This window comes from Buteo buteo, chromosome 3 (assembly GCF_964188355.1).
Source record: "Buteo buteo chromosome 3, bButBut1.hap1.1, whole genome shotgun sequence".
Taxonomy (NCBI): Eukaryota; Metazoa; Chordata; class Aves; order Accipitriformes; family Accipitridae; genus Buteo; species Buteo buteo.
In genome coordinates this window covers 47,350,240-47,365,112 of record NC_134173.1, presented here as the reverse complement: position 1 = coordinate 47,365,112, position 14,873 = coordinate 47,350,240, and the positions used below count along the sequence as shown (strand labels likewise).

Sequence of the window (14,873 nt, the reverse complement as noted above, 5' to 3'; positions counted from 1 at the left end):
GCTTTTTGCTGTTGGAATAGCATGCTACAGCCAAAAGGAAAGTCTAAGAAATTGCTCGACTGCCTTCTGATACAGTTTTTTGTGATCTGAGCTATGACAGGGCTTAGGGGACCAGTCAAGGTGGACCTCATTACGTCAGGCCTGGACACACATTGCCTCAAGCAGATTACTACCTGAACAGCATAATCAGAAGACAAATGAAGTGTCCAGGGACCTTTGATGGGTTGATACCAGAGTCTAGTGATAATACTAGTCATTGGGACAAAGGTCTTCAGAAAGCACAGGAGCAAAAGGGAGAGAAATCATCTGTTTTGTTACTGAGCTTTTCACAGAGCCCTATATCCACTCTCTGCCACATAAAAGCAGAATACAGACCTATTGGTTAATTGATTCAGGTGGTGCAATGATAAGGAGATCCCAATCAAGGAAGCAAGTTTATTGCCTTACCCTTCTGCAGCCACCAGCACTCTCTCTTTCTGCCCCAAATCCACTTCTTCCTGTAATTCTGTGCCTCTCTGGAGAAAATCTCTGACTGCAGGGGTGCAGAAAGCAAACTAAATTATCCCAATGAGCTTTTCAGATCTTACAGTCTAGGACTTTAGCTATGTCCATTTGATAAGGCCGACAGAAATGGTATGGGAGAGAACATAATCCTCTGTAAGTTGAGCTTTCCTTTTTCTTCTGAAAGACAATATGATTTAACTATTTGCCTTTAGGGTGAAGTGTTCTTGAATGACAAAAATAATTAAATAAAAACAAGAGAGTGATCTTTGTGCTAGTAAGGGCATATGAATAATAGCACTATGACCTACTGGCAAAGGAGGGGTAGGGGAGGAAGGAAAACACTGGGCACTGGGACTCCCTCTTCATTGGTCATCCTAGAGCATCATGTGGCCAAGGCTCCTTTTTAAAGATAACTCCTGATCTCCTGGAGCTCATACTGTCCTCCTGTCCTGCATTTCTGATTGATCCTGTGGAAGACTTCTCTCTAGCCTGACAAAATGTGTGACCAGTTTGTGGGCACCTGGAAGCTCCTTTCTAGTGAAAACTTTGAGGACTATATGAAAGAGCTGGGTGAGAATTGTTATCTGCAGTTGTTGTATCTGGGACAGGGAAGGAATGCTGATTTTGAACTTTTTTCCTTACTTGCTTTTTCTGGTTATGCTGTTTACCAAGGGGGTTTTAGTCCAACTATTTTGATCAGATGGTCTTAAACTGGAGAACTTGGCTGTTTGAATTAGTGGTGTCAAATTCCTATAATGTAGAATAACTTTGATTGGGAGGAATAGTTTCAGGTAAGCTAAGTCTATGCGTGCCTACTTAGTAGTGTTATAAATGGAAGTAAAACACGGCACTGCAATATTTTGTGTGCATTACCTTTTATCCTTGGTCATACAAAACAGTGTAATGGTAGAATGCAGCAAGCTTCTCTATGTCTAAAGGCAATACACCTAAACTTCTTTATATTGCTACTGGACTAGGAGACCAATTAATTGTCACGGCTATTATAGTGAATGAAACTCTGTAGCTGCCTCCAGTGAGTATTAACAAAGAAAATTGCATGGATTCATGCAGATACTTGCAAAAAATTTGAGGGATAACACTCTTCTCTAAAGGCGTAGACTTCTTGCTTAGAATTAAAACTGTGCTTTAAAAGGATTCCACATTCTTTTAGTGGGGTTGAGGTATGGGGTAACTTGGACTGATTGGATCAGTACATGCCAAAAAGCTAGGGGTTTATTTGGAGATTAGGGGTAAAATACTTACTGAGATTTATGCAGCATTCAGACAGCTTTCAGTGAGACTCTTGCGCTCTTACTCTTTACCCCAGATTTTACTCAGGACGTGACCATTGCCAGCTATTTCTTAATCATTTCCTTTTATTCACCCTAGCCACTGATAAATATAAAAAGTGCTTTCTTTTTTTTTTCTTGTTTGTTTGTTTGATTTTGTGGCTTAGAAACTGTCATGTATTTCTGCTTATTTACTTTTAGATACAGTTAGCATACAAGTTAGTGTACAAACCACTGCAGCTATTTCAAACAAGTCTATGTGCAAATATCTACTGCTAAAATCTTATCTCAGTCTTCAAAATATTGCTTTTATTATTCTGGCAATGTCAGAGCAGAGAATTCCCTTATGTCATCCCACCCGGCTTGGTCTATAACCATACCAAGCTAGTGAGATGTTAAAAAGAACCTCTGCAACATAGAATGAATAAAAAATTCAGAAAGTAATAGGGAAATCAGCACTGAAGGTGGGTTTTTTTTTTTTCCCCAACAAATAAGAGAAAAACATTGAGTAAAGATAAAAATTTCATAGTGCCCTGTCTCATTTACAGGTGTGGGGTTTGCTACCAGGAAAATGGCTGGTGTGGCCAAGCCCAATGTAACTATTAGCATCAATGGTGATGTGATAACCATCAAAACAGAAAGTACCTTCAAAAATACAGAGATCTCTTTCAAGCTGGGTGAAGAGTTTGATGAGACCACAGCAGATGACAGAAAAACAAAGGTGAGTCCAAACCCAGCACTTTACAAATACATGTCTCAAAAGGGATGTGGGAGCAGGAGGACGGAGTTGTGATTTTAACATCCAGTGTAGAAATGCTGCCTTCAAAGGTAAAAGTGCTATGGAGGCTTTGTGTGTCAGTGCTGTTTGGACATGGAGACAGTCTTCTCTTCAGTCCAGAGCACCCTGATGAAACAGCCACACTTTGCTTTTTTTTTTTTTTCTTTGGCAGAACGTCATAACCCTAGACAATGGCATACTGAACCAGGTGCAGAAGTGGGACGGAAAAGAGACTATCATAAAGAGAAAAGTGGTGGATGGGAACCTGGTGGTGGTGAGTTCATTTTTGCTACTTAATCACTGAATTCCTTGTACAGAATTCATGTTTGGCAGGTATATTACATTGGATTCAAACACAGCGAGTGAAGGCATCTGAAAGGGCTCTGTGCACTTCGTGAGAAGTCTTTCTGAATGAGTGTGGAGTATATATTAAAACTGAAATGCCGTTAAACTTATGGAATGGTATGGAGGTGCCTGTTCTACTTTCATAGCAAGATATGGTTAGGAAAGAGGAGGGAGAAAAAAACAACAACTCTGTGAGGGAAATTTTTACATATCAGAATCTTTAAGCCCTGAACAGTATAGAGGAAGCATTAGCAAAGCCTGTGTTAAGTGCGTCTGCTCTGTGCTGATGCAAAATGCTCCTGTTCATCTCCAGTAGAGACTCAACAGCCTTCTGTGGGAACCGTGCTATGGATCACCCACAACTGTGTCAATAATATGATGTTATAGCAAAAAAAAGAAACCTGTATCCAAGCTCTGTTGATTGGTGTTATCTGGTCAGAGTGTATTGTGCTTGACTTGGTGCCAGTGAGGCCCACCTGCAGCATGGGGCTTCCCAGCACTGCTCTCCAGTTTTAGGAAAGACACTTTGAAGAATCTGGGAGGGGACTAAAACTGTGTTCATAAAAGGCAGCTGAGATTCCTACATGCTACAAAACAATACACATACATGAAATTCCTGAAGTGTTCTGCCCTACCCTAGAGAAAAATAGTATGTCCATAACTTTAATATTTAAATTTCTTTGGATAAAGACCAGAGGAGAATAAATAGAAATAGTTTTAAAAAACAACTTCATTAAGAAAAATTGAACAAAACGGAGTTGGTCTAACAGAAAAATAGATGAGGACAGAGCCTAACATGCAGAGGCTGACACCAGCAGCTGCAAGTCTGAAAGCTGTGTAGGACTCTGTGTGTATGTATGTGTGGGTATGTGTTGTGCACACGTGTGTGAAGAAGACAAACCACAGCTGCAAAAGGTGAAAGAAAAAAGGCTAATGCCCAGCTCCAGAGTCCAATCACCCTCCATAGAAGTCCTAGGACCCTTCTTTAGAGGTTTTTAAGAGGAGATTAGAAATCTCCTGGGTGTGGCTGAAGCAGTCCTATAATGTTCTTTCAGTCCTGTGCTTGTATTTCAGACTTCTGTTTCTGAAGCTCTCGAACTTGAGTTTCACTGTTTTGGCAATTGGTTTTAGAGGAGCAGAAAAGCAAATATTTTCTTATACTAGCTCCCAATGGATAAGTAATTCTCTACCTTCTGACTAACAAACATTTAGTGAGAGTTAAAAGCTGATTAAATTTGCCTTCCTTTCCAGGAATGCACCATGAATAACGTTACCTGCAAAAGAGTTTATGAAAAAGCATGAAGAAGCCATCTTCACACAGGACTAATGCTTAAAGCTGGAGAAAAACAACTTAACCGAAGGAGAAAAACTCCACAAGTCTGTTTTAAAGAGAACTGTACTTTTTACAGATACATCCCAAAACAGTTACACACAGCTAGTCTAATTTGTTGTGGCTATTCAATAAAATGTTCAGCTTTCTACAACCTGTGCTTGTGCTGGAGTTTGTCAGAAAGAGGTTTGGGGGGGATGCAACATGGGCAGGGGTGCTGTGCGGGAAAGTATCATGTGAGAACTAGTACCATGCTCGGTAACTGACCCATCTCACTGTGGAAAGAGGATCAGAGATGATCCAGTGAGTGACACTTGTTGTGTGACAGTGATAGATGTAGACCTGGACACAAAAACATCCTCTGGTGAGCGCTGTGTGTGGGCTACCCGCTGCAAGGAGTCTGTGCACAGCAAGGGGAATAACAGGGCTGCTTTTCTTGGCTTTGAGCAAAGGGTGTTGTTCCTGGGGCAGGGAGGAGGGCAATTACTGCGGATGCCCAGCACTGGCTTCCAAAGTGAGCAGGGAACCAGGCATCTCCTCCTTGCAAAAATGCCGACAATTTTAAACCCAGGGATCATCTGAAGTGGCTTGATCTTGTCCTCTTCCACCTGAAGTGTGAATTGCATCTGCTGCAGTTCTCAGATTATTTTGTTAATGTCCTTTAACTTCTCTTTTTGTCCTAGATTAGACAAAAAGGCTTGAGTTAAGAATCATAGCTTAAAAAGTACTCTCAGGCTTACTAAAAGCCTGTACAAGTTTGCTAGTGGTACAAACTTTATTTCCTATATGCATTTTCTGCTAGCTCATTAGGTTAGATCGGTCTTGGAAATGTGAGCCTCTCTAGATGCAAAGCCCTTTGGACACTATGGTTTTCAACACTTCTTATTCTTGAACTAACTTCTACTGTCCTTAAGCCTGGCTTCCTATTTCAAAACGTTGCATGCATGAAAGGCCTGATTTCTACACCCGGGACGACTCAAACTGAGGACAAAAAAAATGAGAAGTCCAGGGAAAACCTGGACAAGAAGGGTCTGAAAATGTGTGCAGTAACCACGAAACAGTGAAAGGAGCATATCTCAAGCTTTGCAATTAAGATCTGTGAACCAAATTCCACATATTCCTGACATTCCTGAGGTCAGCTGTCAGAGGCAATGGTGCTGAGTCCCTACTGCCAGCAGCAGAGACCTCATACACTTGAACTTTCCTCTGCATGACACAGACTGTTCCCAAGTTTCTGCACTATTAATACAACTGGAGAGGGGAAAAGAAAAAGGAGGACTTTACACTCTGGATGAGCTAAGGGGTCATTTAAGAGCAGTTCCAAAAGACTATCAGTAAATTCTGCAGAAAATCTTAAAAAAAAACATGAAAAAACAGCTCTCCTCTTTTTACCTTGGTTTCATTGGTTGTGAAATCTCATCAGCCTAAAGAACAGCAGTTGCATAGGGGAAGAAAGTATGCTTCAGAGTACCCCATATATACAATATTAAATCTACTTAGCAGTTAACAAGAACCAAAATTATTTGCAAAAGCCAGGATAAAACTACAGTTAAGTGACAGAAAACCTACATGGGAGAGATGATCATAAGAAGCAGCAACATTGACTTAAATAAGCTATATATAGACATTAAAGATCAGCCCATAGTTAAATATATCCCATTGTCCAGAGATATGGAAATACTATATTTCAGAGGTCAAATTTCCAATATTCCAATATACATACAGCAGCCTTTATTTTCCAGAAATCCTATATTCTTAATAAAGCCTGCAGTTACAATTGTAACATTCACAGCCTGTTTTTTCAGAGGCAGGTAATCTCCTCTGAAAGCATCACCATTTATTCTAGTACCTGGTGAATGAATTCAGACTTTGTGAATGAATCAATCCACTTAAAACTTCAACTTTTGGAAATTTCAGTAAAGTGACATTCTGTCTATAAACTTTAACAGGGCCAGTACTATAATGAAATATTAGTGATGCTTTTCTTGGAATACGAACATGTCTGAAATGTATTCTCTGAAGAAGGCCAAAATTTATTCTCTAAAAAAGGCAGAAGCCTTGTGACTTCTTGAATAAATGGAGATAATTCCTCTCTGGCAAAAAAGGTGTGTGCTCTCAGGCCTGGATGAAGGTGACAGCACACATTTCTAAGGGGTCAAAGCAGATCAGTGTCTTGTCCTTGCCTGTAGAGCAGCACAGGGCCCCTCTCTTTTCTGTAATGCTGAACTGTTCTCCAAAAATCAGAAACCATCCTATAGCATTCCTCTCTGAAACAGGAGGATGTCACCAAACCCCTACAAACCCCGTGGGCAACACGCTTATCGCAGCAGGCACCCCAAGTGCTGAGCGAAGGAGATCTTTGCCCGTTGTTAGCATATTCGCTCACTACTCCTTTACACGTTTCTTGGATGACAAGAGGGAAAGGGGACTCACACCCACAGATTTTTAGCAGCTCAGGAGAAGGATGAAGCAAGGCTTTTTCCAAGCTTTGTCCTTTCTGTTATATTTCTGGTTTTCTTTTAACTCTTTGTTTCCCCTGGAAAGAACTTGAGTGCTTTTGCGTCCTGGCCAGTCAAGCCCAGAGAGCACCCAACTCTGCAGTCTGCCCTGAGCTGTCACCCGTTCCCTCGGCCCCAGCAGTCTTGGTCTGGTCGCGTGGGATGCCCCAGCTAAGGAGACAAAAGGCTGTTTGCACCCTCCAGTGTAGCAATTGGGAAGAGGCAGAGTGCTGGCCTCATGTTCGGAGTCGATCCCTCGGCTCCGTAGCGTCAGTGTTAAAACATCCTTGGTGTCCTCACAGCGAGGCAGTCATTTGGCCTCTGTTCTCTGCTTTTATCTCTGTTTTATTCATCACTCTCCTAGGAATTTAATTTAGACTTTTTTTGGCACTGAATTTGCCCATATCATATTTCCTTTAAAGAAATTGCCATGAATTTATTTTCCATATTTCTTTAAACAGTTTCTTTACATTTTTTTGCTCACTATTTTTACCAATTTTTACCTTTATCTCTAGTGCTGCTTCACAATCTCCAAGTGCATTGATTTCAAATCCTGTTTTACCCCAACCATAAGCAAAAAAGGGGAATCAAAGCTCCCTCTTCTCACATGTACTCACAATCCTTGACAATTTTTTTCCTTTAAACTTGAAGAAAAGATTGGTTTCCACGGATATTAGTTCTACTGAGATATAATTCCCTGCTCTTCTTCTTTCTAGACTGTAAATCCTTTAAATGAAAGTGCTGATTTTTCTTAGTGACAAAGAGATAGATGCTAGCAATGTCAACATTGTTTGAGACTGCTTAAGACTGGGGTTTTGTCTGTATAAATAATTCTCTGTCACTTTTGTTCTTAAGGTTACTGGTACTGCAGTATAGCTGTCCTATTCTGACTAATTTGCTCTTCTTCAATTTCTTTAGGCCTGATTTTACAACGTCCCAATCATCTTTTATTTCCCAAAGGCACCAGCCTCGTCTTGTTAAAGTGCCTTTATGTGGATAAGACAATTAAATGAAAGAACAAAGAATGCCTGAGGAGCAACGGTAGAATATTTTTATATTATTCCTTGAGAAATAATGGATAGTTTTATTTAGAAGGAGCTTTCTCATTTCCAGGGAATGGATAAAAGAGCTAGCTATTCTTTAGACACAATGTGATATAATGCATCTCTGCTTTAGAAGAGCTTTGTGTGGCCAACACCTTCAAAGACTGACATTTATTTACACATTACAGATACAGCATCTGCTTCCTACTGTGGGAGAGAAAGAGTTTTTCTTTACTTTGTTTTCATTTTCAGTCACTCTAGACTTTCCTTCCTTACACTGCTCTGTCATTAGACCTGAGCAGTAATGGGAAGTTCTAATCAATTTACCCTTGTTGATGTTATGACTGATGGGATAAAAACATTTTTTATATACAACCAAAATTTGTGACTTAAGACCTTATTATTTCCCCACAACCCCAGTATAACCCAAAGACTACAATATTTTCAGTGCTCGGGCTGTACTGTTCTACTGTTTAAGCATGTTGCCCCTTCTTGCATATGATAGATTTCAAGATGAGACCCAAACCTCACCCTCCTTGGCCCAGCATCAGCTCCATCTCACTCTTTCTATCCTAAACAGAAGAAATTTGGTCCCACAACCTCCCTTACAATGTAGATCTGAAAAGCCCCTGTAAGTGGTCATAACCCAGAAAATGTAATCCTGCAAAAAAAAGACAAACAGGCAACTATTATTCATACAAGTAAGAAAGATGCCATCTAATCCTTCAAAGTAGCAAGTAATCATTTTCCCCAGGAAGATAGTTTAGGAAGAGGAAGGACAGAATTACAGTTGATGTGGTCTTACACTAAATAGTTTCAGATAGTTTGAGGTGTCTTGAATTACAATGCTTTAAATTCCTGCTGGTCAAATATACATACGGTTTATGGATTTGTTCTTTGTGTCTGGCTTTCACTAACCACAAGACAATAGTTCTAAATGTACATCTTTTAAAAAGTTTTTGAATTTTCAAACTCAAACTTTTCAAACTTTCAAACTCAGCTTTGCAGAAGAGGCCCTGGGGATCCTGGTGGACACCAAGTTGAACGTGAGCCAGCTGTGTGTTCTTGTGGCAAAGATGGTGAGTGATGTCCTGGGCTGCATTAGGAGGAATGTTGCAGGTTCAGGGAGATAATCCTTCCCCTCTGCTCAGCACTGGCGAGGCCACACCTGGAATGCTGGGTCCATTTCTGGGCTCTCCAGCACAAGGCAGACATGGACCCAGGGAGGTTGCGGAGTCTCTTCACGGGAGAAGGGAAACTTGAGGAAATCTGACAATAGTAGGACATGTTTGAATGCAACACCTTATATGACTGCGCTGCTTAAATCTGCTCTTAACTCTATGGCAGACAAACTACCCAGGGGCAGAAAGGCAAAAAGAGAGCACTATATGCCCTCCTCCCAATCCAGTAAACCTGCTTACCTCTCACCAAGTGACTTTGAACTGAGAATAAGCCTTTTAATGACTCAGCGTGGATGGTTCATGCCATCCACCTGCCAAGCACAAGAGCTAATCTCCACCGATGCACTGATCTTCTGAACGTGCCCTGTTGTGGAAGAGAGGCAGTAAAGTTTGGCTGCTGCTTCTCTTTGTGGTGCTGCCTGGGGTATGTACAGGGAAGAACCCCCAGCTTGGGATCATTGCTCTGATGCAAAGGGAGCAAACAGAACAGTATAATTCATTTCTGCCTTTAAATGATAAAACATACAGACCCTTTCCAGGATCAATCATGAAAGTAAAAAAAAAAAACAACAACAAAACACTATGTATAGCAGCTTCGTGATAGCTCCTCCCCCAAATCCACGTGGCTTTCATTTACCTGACTAGCACACAGGTGACAACAGTGGTAATGCTCTCTACAGCTTCCGGAGGAGGGCAAGTGGCGAGGGAGGTGCTGATCTCTTCTTCCTGGTATCCAGTGATAGGACGCATGGGAATGGTTCAAAGCTGCATCAGGGGAGGTTTAGACTTGACATTAGGAAGCATTTCTTTAACAAGAGGGTGGTCAAACACTGGAACAGGCTTCCTTCAGAGGTGGTCGATGCCCCAAGCCTGTCAGTGTTTAAGAGGCATTTGGACAATGCCCTTAATAACACGCTTTAACTTCCGGTCAGCCCTGAATTGGTCAGGCAGTTGGACTAGATGATTGTTGTACGTCCCTTCCAGATGAAATATTCTAGTCTAGTCTACTCTAGCCTAGTCTAGTCTATAGGGTGATAGCAGGAGAATGGCACTGGGAGGACAGTCAGAGCCGAGTTTCATATGGACCCAGTGGTCTTGTGCCTGGTGGCTCCGTGTTGCCGAGACCCCACCGCAGTGTCCCCTGACTGCTCTGCGGATGCAGCGGAAAGCTGACGTCCCCGTCCCCACGCGCCCCTCAGTGTCTTGATCTATTCAGTGGAGGAAGCCGAGGCAGGCATCACCCGGAGCCTTGGTACTGATACGGCTGCCTTGGACAAGGTGCACATTGTCTTGCCCTGGCACTGCCTCTCCTATTGGCCCCTCCTGACCGCTACAGGGATGGGGCATCTTTAAAAGGAGGCCAGCGAGGTCTGAGTCGGGCACACAGTCTCTCTGACCCCCACCGAGAGCTGCTGTGGCCACTGCCTCTCTCTGCAGGACCACAGCCTCGCAAAGCCTGTACAATGTGTAACCGATTTGTGGGAACCTGGAAACTCGTCTCCAGTGAAAATTTTGATGACTATATGAAAGAACTGGGTGAGAAATGTTCTTTGGTTTTTTCTTTTTTAAGTTTCCTTTGGGAATGTCTATGCTTCATCTTATGCTTTGCTCATGGATGGTGCCTTCTTCCTGGCCACAAAAGCACTTTAATTACTTTTCTAGCGTAATTTAATTCCTTTCCTTTAGCATCTAAAATGGAAAAACAGAAAGGTAGGTACTGAATTACTGTAATAAATTACTTCTGTCTAGCTGAACTGACCTGATCTAATTCATTTTTCTGTAATGAGAAGAATCTATGGAGATGCAGCATTTTTTTTTATATTTCTCTTGACTGCACCATTAAACTCGTGACTTGTGATAATTTACAATATATAATGGAGCTGATGTCTCATGACACTTTGGTTTCAGAGGTCTAAATCCTATGAATGAATCTATCTGTTACTGAAGAATGCCAGGAATGTAATAAATTAGGCATTGTTTTTCATTTTAATGCTGGCTTCATTCCTATATAGCAAGTCCACAGACAGCCAGCTACAGCATTGCTTTTGCTATATAAATGATTCACTGAGACACTAATTCCCTTTATTTGAAATGTTAAACTGAATAACAAAAGAATTGCAGTTAATTAATTAACCAGAGTAAATGTGGGATGAAAGTCCAGCTACAGATATTTTTCTGAAGATCTGAAGTGTTCAGTATAGAATAATTACTGCAAATAGTGTTATACTATACAGATAACTTTATACCCTTTTATACGGATCTTTTCATCTGAGCATAGCTTAGCATTAACAAAGGCAATAGCTACAGCTATCCCCTTTCTGCTTTTATAAAACAGCAATACATCATCAGTGGCCTTCATTCTAATTTGCCCCAGACCTCACAACTTGTATACAATGAACTGGACTGAAAGGCACTAAGCAATATAAAAGGCTTTTGACATGGGATTTTCCCTGAAGCTCTCTGCAGCTCATTGCTCTTATGCTTCAACATTTTTTATATTTCATACTTGTACTTTTCATTGACGTTTAGATGCAACGATCCTTAAGGAACGTTAGTAGCAACCTAGGAATTGCCCAATCTCCACTATGTTTTAATGAACAAACACCAGCACATTGGCAGTTCAGTATCCAGTTTCTTCCATGGAGCTGGTTAACAAAAGTGCAGATTCTCAGATTTGTCAAGAGTTTTTTTAAAAAAGGATTTTTGCAAGCTTTTATGAGGAACAGACAATTCCTCTGAATTTTTCTACCCATTCTATCGCTACACAAATTCATGTAGATTTGTAACCATCTTTGTTTCTTCTTAGCTAAATGTACGCAAGTGTATACTCATGTATATCTTTATTTCTTGCTGAAGGTGCACTCTATCAACTGGGGCGGCCTCAGCCTCTGAACGCAGTACTTCCTCATTTGAAGAATTAGTGTCTCATCTGAATCAGGCATTAGAGTATTCAAGAAGGAACTGTTCCTTATTCTTCCACTGAAGATTTATGAAAGGATACTGAGTTTCTTGCTTGCTAGAATGTAATTATAGATTTGTTTCTGGTTTCTAGGAGTGGGCTTGGCTACCCGGAAACTAGGTGGCCTGGCAAAGCCTGATGTGATCATCAGTATGAAAGGGGACATAGTAACCATCAGAACTGAAAGCACCTTCAAAAATACAACGATCTCTTTCAAACTGGGCCAGCAGTTTGATGAAACAACAGCAGATGACCGGAAAGTCAAGGTAAGGGGTCTGATGATCTCTGAGTAATCTTGACGTCCTAGAACAGCACCAGAAGGAGTTTTTCCTAGCCCCCTAGTGCACTAGAGTTTTCCAAACTATTCAAAGAAAGCATTGAAGAAGAAATAGTATGGTGCTGAAACTAATGTTACAAAGCGTGTCATTAGCCAAGAATGTGGATTTTGCTGAACGTAAAGTGAATCGCTGCTCTAACCTGCAAAGCTCAGACTGCAGTTTGAAACTCTTTCTTGGCCTTTGCAGAGTGTTGTAACCTTGGAGAAAGGAGCATTGGTGCAAGTGCAGAAGTGGAATGGCAAAGAGAGCACGATAAAGAGAAGACTGGTTGATGGGAAAATGGTGGTGGTAAGTTCACACTCCTTGTATGCTGATAAAGGTCAGAAGGATGCAGCCTTCAGTTTGCTTCTGTCTAAATAGACTGTCAATTTTGGCTTTCTCTCTGGCTTATGAGATAAATTAAGAGGGACAAAAAGGGAACCAAGCTTAGCAAACAAGCTGGAAGGAAATAAATATCGTTCCATAGAGCAAATTGTCTTTAAAGTGACTGTGTCAGCAGAGCTACCATTAATTGGCAGAATATTTACTGCTCCCAAGATTATTATATATTCTTAAAAGAAATGAGATTTTCAAATAGCAGAAACCTGTGAAATGCAAATAAAAATTTGCAAGTTGGGTACTGCTGTCCCTGGAAGGGCTCTTTCCTTTTTCCTATCTTTGGAATAAATCCTGTCCACCTTAGAAAACTGATTTTACACCTTTTCACACATCTATTTCCACTAAAAACCATCAATTCACACACTTCTGTTTGCTTTTTCCACATGAGCATGCCAAGCGCACTAAGCAGGTGCTTGAGGTTTATTGTGTGAAAGCCAGCAGCACCTCTGTGCCCACGCCTGCCTCCATGGTGACCTGCAGCAGGGACTGGCAGGTCCTGATGGCTCCTCCAAAATGCCCGCTGCCGTGAGGGAACCACATCTTTCCCAGGGGCAGGGGAATGCTGGCTTTCCCTCACCCCTCATTCAACCTGCCTTTCTCCAGCAGCCATGTGAAAGCCATGGGTTGGCCAAGCCAGGGTGATAACACACTTTAGGGACCCCAGCTGTAAGGATCATTACTAAAATTAAGATTTCACTTTTGAGTGAAAGAAAGGTTTTGTTCAGTAAAGTTTTTAAAGAGTGGAGCCAAACTAATTTTGGTGCCTCGTTTGAAATCAGCAGCATTAAGCCTTTACATGCTAGCTTGTTCTGACTGCATTTTGTTTTAAGCTCTCATACGTTTGGAAGGGTGATTTGCATCTCCTCATGGCTGCATTTCTGTGTAAACTTTTTCTAAGTATTAAACCATCTTCAAAAAGCAGAGAGGTAGGGTGCATCTTCCATCGGCATCCTGCTGTCTGCCCCTTGCCTCAAACAGGTTTGTGGAGGAGGCATCATCTTTTGCAGATCCATGAGGTCTTTTTTAATGTCAAGTTGCCTCTGTCACACACGTCCTGTGGCTGTGAGTCACCAGGAGCCGCTGAAGGCCACTGGGGCGAGAGGGTCAGGAGGAATATTTTGTGACTCATAAGTGCAAAGTTTTTTAGGCCACAAGCCTGACCTCTGAACTACCCAGGCTACTTCTGCTTCCACAAAAAAAACTTTGTAAAATGGGATGTGTCCATGGGCCATGGTATAATAAACTAGGTGAGGCTGATATTTCTGTCAAGCCAGCAACAATACCAAGGAAGGTAAATTTGTTTCTGGAAGCTGAGCCTAATTTTGCAATCTGTTTGTCATTATATGCCACTTAATTAAGTCTGAAGATGTTAAAATAGAAACCACTCCATTTGCAATATAAAAATAGCTTTGCTGTTTGCTCTAAAAATTATGTAAAGATGTAAAGATGTAAAACATGACGTCTGGATTTTCACTGACTTCAGAGGTTACTGCAGCACACATGCCTGCTCTCAGCAAAAGGTTTATATTAATTTTCCTTTGTGCCTTAGGAATGTGCCATGAAAGGAGTTGTCTGCACTAGAGTCTATGAAAGAGCGTGAAGAAATTCCCTCTCTGCCCTGGACTAGGACTGGCTCTTAAAACTTGGCTTAGTTGGGTGACCAAAGCCTCATGCACTGTGCTTCTTTATTTTCTTATTTCCTTTTATTGGGAAAATGACTACACTATAATTTCATATTTCAGAGCCATAGTGTAACTAATCCAAAGTATTGTGGTGATCCAATAAAAGCTTCTCAACACATAAAATAGAGTGTTTGTCTCCACATGAATGTTTAAGGTCTTTTCTGAGTAAAATGGTAAAACACAACTGATCTGCCTCTGAGAGAGGGTTAACACTGCTTCCTTGATATGTGTAAAAATTATCATCTCATGGATTCAATATTCCTTTCCTGTAAAAGATTTTATTGCTGAATAGTTCCTATATGGAAGATCATCTTTACCGCCAGAATTTTTGACTTTCAGTATGATTTACTGTTTCAGCCTTATGGTTTTACCACAGCATTGTTTCAGTCTCATCCCAAATTGTTTATACTTCTTTCAGTACCACTTTTTATATCCTGCCATGTATTTGGAAGAGGAAAAAATTATCAGAACACATTCCATGTTTCTCTGGCAAAAGAGCTCTTGACCTGTGAAACGAAGTGTGGAGCAGGTGTGAATGAACCGCAGAA

General features: G+C 41.1%; 2 protein-coding genes across 2 annotated transcripts; both read left to right on the top strand.

The window, feature by feature from the left end:
• The first annotated feature begins 895 nt into the window (after positions 1-895).
• LOC142029503 (fatty acid-binding protein, adipocyte) lies at positions 896-4,394 on the top strand. Its single transcript, XM_075024359.1, has 4 exons — positions 896-1,074; positions 2,342-2,514; positions 2,744-2,845; positions 4,168-4,394. The coding sequence occupies exons 1-4, from the start codon at positions 1,002-1,004 to the stop codon at positions 4,216-4,218; spliced, it is 399 nt and encodes a 132-aa protein (XP_074880460.1). The 5' UTR covers positions 896-1,001; the 3' UTR covers positions 4,219-4,394.
• A 5,931-nt stretch (positions 4,395-10,325) lies between these two features.
• On the top strand, positions 10,326-14,461 carry LOC142029502 (myelin P2 protein). Its single transcript, XM_075024358.1, has 4 exons — positions 10,326-10,504; positions 12,021-12,193; positions 12,452-12,553; positions 14,193-14,461. The coding sequence occupies exons 1-4, from the start codon at positions 10,432-10,434 to the stop codon at positions 14,241-14,243; spliced, it is 399 nt and encodes a 132-aa protein (XP_074880459.1). The 5' UTR covers positions 10,326-10,431; the 3' UTR covers positions 14,244-14,461.
• Positions 14,462-14,873: the final 412 nt, after the last annotated feature.